Source organism: Dasypus novemcinctus, chromosome 4 (assembly GCF_030445035.2).
Source record: "Dasypus novemcinctus isolate mDasNov1 chromosome 4, mDasNov1.1.hap2, whole genome shotgun sequence".
NCBI lineage: Eukaryota > Metazoa > Chordata > Mammalia > Cingulata > Dasypodidae > Dasypus > Dasypus novemcinctus.
The window spans coordinates 103,695,663-103,702,111 of record NC_080676.1 but is presented as its reverse complement, the minus strand read 5'-3'; the positions used below and the strand labels follow the sequence as shown (position 1 = coordinate 103,702,111).

General features: G+C 40.7%; 1 protein-coding gene across 5 annotated transcripts in view; it reads left to right on the top strand.

Moving 5' to 3' along the window:
• The first annotated feature begins 590 nt into the window (after positions 1-590).
• Positions 591-6,449, top strand: part of CMSS1 (cms1 ribosomal small subunit homolog) — a 417,987-nt gene continuing 412,128 nt past the window's right edge. For all 5 annotated transcript variants that reach the window (XM_071214866.1, XM_071214870.1, XM_071214867.1 and 2 more), the window contains exon 1: positions 591-791. In XM_071214866.1, coding sequence (XP_071070967.1) covers positions 728-791 — 64 coding nt within the window. In that variant the 5' untranslated portion in view covers positions 591-727. The remainder of the gene's footprint in view (positions 792-6,449) is intronic.

Sequence of the window (6,449 nt, the reverse complement as noted above, 5' to 3'; positions counted from 1 at the left end):
TACCTATTGTTAGACGGTATTTGGCCCTCTTCTTTCCCGGTTCCACAAAATCAGGGGAAAACCACAACCGGGACCTAGGGAAGGGAACTTTCAACTCTCCGAACCTCTTGGGTCCGTGGGTGAGCCTTTCTGGGCGAAGAAAAAAATTTTCTTTGCTCATATCGTATAAAAAAACAAACCTACAACAAAGGCGGGACTTAATGGTGACGAACCTCTGTGGACGTTTTCCGAGCGCAAATCGTGATCATATAATCACAGAGACACCCAGCCCCTGACACAAGCGAAAACACTACCACGTGCTCTAGTCTTCTCCCGCGGCGCAGTTCTTTGAAACCGAACAAAGAAAAGGTGTCTTAGTATTCTGTCTCCCACTTTCGACAATATATTTTTAGCAAAAATAACACGAAAAAAAATTGAAAGATGTTACAAAAAAACATAATAATCTCTTTTGTTTAAGAATCTTTATGTCTTCCTGTTTCTGGGGGGGTTATATTGAGTTTATAAACTGACCCTCCCCATCAGAGCCCTAGTGGAAACTGCGGCACGCCTGGCAGGGACGGCCGGGAGGCTGACAGGAGCAGTGACGTCAGCAGCGCGGGGCGGTGACTGTGGTGTCTACCCTCAGGCTCCGCGTGTGACCTCGCTGGCGGCGGGGTTCCTAGGGAGCCCAAGTCTCCGCCGCCTCCCTCTGTCCCCAGGTGTCAGCCCACAGTTGTCCGGAGCGGCGATGGCCGACGACCTCGGAGACGAGTGGTGGGAGAACCAGCCGTCTGGAGCCGCCAGGAGCCCAGGTACCCACTCCCTGCCCGCGCTCCCGCGGGGCCCCCTCCCACCCTGCCCTTTCCGGCGTCTCTGGCCCCGGTTCACCCTTGGCAGCTACAGTTTTCGGTCCTGCGGTGGTGCGCTCAGTCTTGGGCGCACACTAGCATCTCGGGGAAAGTGGTAGGAGAGACACGTGAAATAGCCAACTGTGACATTAACTCAGATCTGCCAGCCAGTCAGGAAGAACCCTTTCTCAAGCTCTGTTTTTGTTTTCTTTATTGAGAAAGGAAAAGATAGTTTTCGTGAAGGTAGGCAGTATTGCATAGGGTAACTCCTGGACTAGGTACAGACCGCTTCGTTTTATAATAAATTGTGACTCCAGCACTGTCTCATATTGTTTAGTCTCTTCTTCCTCATCTGTAAAGTAAGGATAATAATGCCTATTTCATAAGGTTGTTGTGAAGATTAAATGAAGATAGTATAAGTGATTGATTTTAGCAGAGTGCTTGGTACAGATTTGTGTAGTAAATATAACTTATTTTTTTACACATTTAATTTGAATATTAGAGTCGGAAGGGGGCTTAGAGAAAGATTGTCCTTTTGAACTCACCTTTATTACAGATGAGAAACTTGAGGTCTGGAAAAATGTCAAGTAACTCAGCAAGTTCACATATCTAGTTCCTGTTAGAAACTTCACTAGAATTCAGGTAACACTATTCAAACAGTGTTTACTAAGCTGTACTGTGTGCGCCTGCTGCTCATGCCATGGGTATTTAATTTAGGAGTAGAGTTGCATTGTGTAATCCCATTGTGTCACTAGGCTGGCATTGAAGTCTTCAAGTCCCATAAGTCTTAATATGCAATCATGGTTATATCATGTTTACCTCTCTTCTCTACCAGATTATAATATTTTGAAGGACAAAGCCCAAGTCTGATTCATGTTTGTATCTCCGACAGGGCCCTACACATAATAGACATAATAGACACTTGATATATATTTGCTGCAAACATTAATCTTAAAATATTAGTTATGAAATTTCTATTAAAAACAACAAAATTCTTTAGCTGTTGCATTGTTTCCAGAAGGGCTTTCAGGTACAAAGTGAGGATATGTCATTTTTAAAAATGTAGCCAAAAAAGAAAAATAAATGTAGCCAATATAATACTTTATTGATTAAACTTCTTGACTCTTTTGCAGTCTAGCTTCTAGCAGCGGTATCTCTATACCTGAAGCACAAATATCCTTCTTTGCAGTGCTATAGTGCTTCACAGTTATTTTAATACCACCCAACCCAGATATTAAAAGCTGTATTTTATTGGATGGCTCAAGAATAGATGCCATTTAAAAGTAGTTGAATTCCTGTTGTGGTGAGAGGGAAACTGTTTTGAATTAGGTATCTTAATTCTTGGGTTCTGGTCCTGCCTCAGCCCCTCACCAGCTATGAGAGTCTCAAGTTAGTCACTCCTTGGATGGGAGGAAATCAACCTGTTTTGTCAATTAAGTGCCAGATGTTTTAAAAAATAAAAATTCATTTAATCTTCATAACATCCTTAAAAGGTATGTGCTACCTTCATTTTATAGATAAAGAAACTGAGAGAAGTTTAGTAATGTTCTTACAAACACACAGCAAGGAATAAGTTTGAGAAGATTTGAAACATACTTTTCTCGTGATTACCACATGGCTTCCCTGGGTCTCCATATCATGATCTGTAAAAGGAGGGGTCCTTAGAGATCCTCTTTTAAAGAGTTTTACCAACAGTTGTAAATGTTTAGTCTACTAGAACTTTAAAGTGCTGCAGCCTCCTTCATATAATTTGCCAAGATCCCATTAAGACAATGTGTACTGGTTCCCAGGATCACCCTACTTCTTAGATTCCTTCCAGCTTTAAGATTAACCTTTGAAAACTGCTGACATTCATTTTTATGAGGGGCATTTGCCTTATTAACTGCTGTAAGGAAGTGAGTATATAAGTTTTCTTGAGACTTCCTGATTCATTATTTATTGGCAGTTTGCCTAACTGTAATCTGTATAGCATTTCTAATTTGGAAGAAATCACAGCTGAATCAAATCAGGTTTCCTGATTCTTCCTATGTTAATGGTGAAAGAGCAGCCTAAGATGTGTGAGTTATATTTTGTGTTGAAAATCTAGGGATAGTGCTTTAGTCAGAGAAAGGAAAGATAGTTGTAATAATGCTTTTGTTTCTGTTGTATACTACTTTCCTATAAAAAGGAATATCTTTCCCTGCCACCTATTCCCTATCACCTATTCCCTGTTCTCATTCATGGTGGCAAGGTGATTGAGCATCTCCAGTCATTTATTCAACAAATATTTGCTGATTGTACACTGTGTATAATACCTTCTAATATATCTATATACTTACTGTCTTTCTGGCTAAGGAAATATACTGTGTTTTTGCTGTTCTCATGTCTTCCATAGATGTGGTACATAACTCAATGACTCAGAAGTTCTCAATTTACACATGACCCCTTTGCCTACATCATATGGCTCTTCAAGACCTGTTTTTTTTTTAAGACATTTTTTTTTCTCGCCCCCCCACCCCTCCATTTTCTGCTCTTTTTGTCCATTCGCTGTGTGTTCTTTCTCTGTCTGCTTGTATTCTCATTAGACGGCTCCAGGAACCGATCCTGTGACCTCCCAGAGTGGGAGAGAGGTGATCATTCTCTTGCGCCACCTCAGCTCCCTGGTCTGCTCTGTTTCTTATTGACTCTCCTCTGTGTCTCTTTTTTTTGCGTCATCTTGCTGCACCAGCTCTCCATGTAGGCCAGCACTCCTGCATGGGGCAGCCCTCCTGCGTGGAGCAGCACTCAGCACAGGCCAGCTTGCCACATGGGCCAGCTTGCCTTCACCAGGAGGTCCTGGGTATTGAACCCTGGACCTCCTATATGATACATGGGAGCCCAATTGCTTGAGCCACATCCACTTTCCAAGCCCTGTTATTTTTGTACTAGAACGTTGCATTGTACTGGAGCCCAAAATGCACCATGGCACTTAGTTGATGTTTGGCAGATGTTAGCTGAATGAATGAATGAATGAATGAATGAATGAATGAATGCTAGATGCCACAGAGCTGTTGGCGCTAATATACTTAGGTAGACATAGAATTTCTCATTCAATCTAGATACTTTTGAGGGTAGAAGTCTGGGCTGTTAGAATTTTCCTCCCCTGCCATGGGCCACGTGGGACATCTGTTCATCCTATTAGTGACATCATTGGAGATGAAAACAGTCATGGCCCTGGATAAGACAACTGACAGTCACATGTGCTAAGAATTGTGCAGCCCAGTCTGCCTCAGATAGTGAAGCCCAGGAGTTGTCTAATGGCATCTAGTATTTCATTACATTGCATTTCACTTATTTTCTTACGCCCTGCCGACCTTAAGAAGCTATTTGACATGTCTTATAGTCAACAATACGTGGCAGTAGAATCATGATTTCAAAATATTGCTGCTAAAGTGAGCAGATACAATGCCTGAGATTCTTTTTTTAGATGACCAAACTAGGTACTTCCCAATGTGAAGCTAAAACCTGAGAGAATGCCCGTAAGAGTACGGACTTCCTGCCTTATGGAGCAGAGCCAAGAGATTCTGTAGTTGGAGATGGTCACTTGATCCAGTCATTCACTGAAGGAAAACACCATCCCTATTTATTCCAATGATATGTTACCAAGTAGAGTGTCCAGTAGACAGCTAAGTATGTGAATGTGGAACTTCAGTGTCGAGTTAGCTCTGAAAATACAGATTTGGGAATAATTGAATACAGATGACTTTTAAGAGGATGTTCTTAGCAATCTTCAAAACTCTGAGGCCCACTTGTTTCGAGGGTTTTTTTTTTTAATATGCTTCCCTAGTCAACTCATTCTAAATCTCTGATGCTATCTTTTACCAGTGTACAACTAGAGAACTGATGTGAGAAGACTTCTGTGTACACTGCTGGGAGACTGCAGATAATATTACTACTTTCCATTTGTCTAGTGCTTGCCATGTACTAGCAACTGTTTCAAAAGATTTGCATATACCAGCTCATGTAATCCACATAAGAACGCCACGTGATAGTTACTCTTATCCCCATTTTATAGATGAAGAAATTGAGAGGTTAAGTATTTTGCCCAAAGTTACTCAGTTGGTAAGTGCCCGAGCTGGGGATTTATATGCAGGCAATCTGAAACCAGAATCTTTGCACTTGTATGTCTAGTAAATAACTATTCTAATTATCTTGGTAAAAATATCATCTCTAAAATAGGAATCTTTTATGAATTTAAGGGGCTCCTGGCTTATAAATCTTTTTGTTTATATACATCATTGTTATCCATTTGAGTCTGTTAAAAAACCTTTGTCTCTGTATTAGTCAGGATTCTCCAGAGATTTATTTTAAGGAATTGGTTCTTGCAGTTGTGGGGCCTGAGAAGACCAAAATTTGTGGTGGAGGCTTGCTGGGTAGAAACTTAGACAGAAGTTGATGTGGTAGTCTTGAGGCAGAATTTCTCTCCAGGAAACCTCAGGTTTTGCTCTTAAAGCCTTCAACTGATTGGATGAGTCCCAATATTATTATTCAGAGTAATCTCTTTTACTTAAAGTCAACTTATTGTAGATGCTAATCACATCTACAAAATACCTTTGCAGAAACATCTGGGCTAATTTTTGAGCAAACAACTGGACACCAAAGCCTAGACAAATTGACATAAAATGACCCATTATAGTCTCCCTAACTTTACTCTTCCAAAGAATATTGGTTACTTAGACGCTAAGTCAGGGGTTCTTAACCTTTTTTGTTCCATGGACGCCTCTACAGGTCAGGTGACTGAGTCTACACTATACAGTGTATTATTTAATAAATGTATCATATCACATCAACACATAATCACAAGGATAATGTTTTTTTTTTGAAAATCAATTCAAGCTCACAGATCCCTCGTTAAGAATCTCTGCTCTAAGTCTTAGAGCTACAAATAAGCAACTTGTGCTCTCGGGCTTTGAGAACCATCATTTCGTTAATAACTCAGACCTCACTCTGGAGTCAAGACTCACATACCAGGCTGCCTTCTTGACATCTTAGATAATTAATAAAGTGTCAAATACAACATGGCCAAGATACAACTATTGAATTGTTTCCCAAATTTATTTCTCTAGACTTATCCATTTCAGTAAATTAAACCCAATTCACAGAGGTCTAGGATTATCCTGACTTACTCATTCATTTATTTCCTTCGCTCCTCATATCTAAGCTGTCAAGTCCTGTTGCCATTACCTCCAAAACATATCCTGAAACTTTCTTTCTATTTTCCTCCTTTGTTATCTCCATCCAACTATTCACCATCATCCTGTTTTGCCTTAACCATTGTAGAAAGCACCTAACTAGGCTTCCAATTTCCATGTTTCCTTCTGTGGCCCATTCTTCACTCAGCAGTTAGAGTAATCTTTTAAAAGAGAAATCAGATCACGTTCCTTCTTTGGCCCTCGAATGACTTCTCCCTGGGACACACAGTAAAACCCAGAATATTTACCATGGCTGGTGTCTGCCAAAACTTGTAGTACTAACTCCCCTCAAGTTTAATTTTTTCTCATTCACACCAGTATTCATTCTTATCCTCAAGAGGCCAAGCTCATCTGTCTTAACCCTTTGCAAGGGCAGTTCCTTTTCCCTTCTGTGCTGTCTTTCTGAATTTTG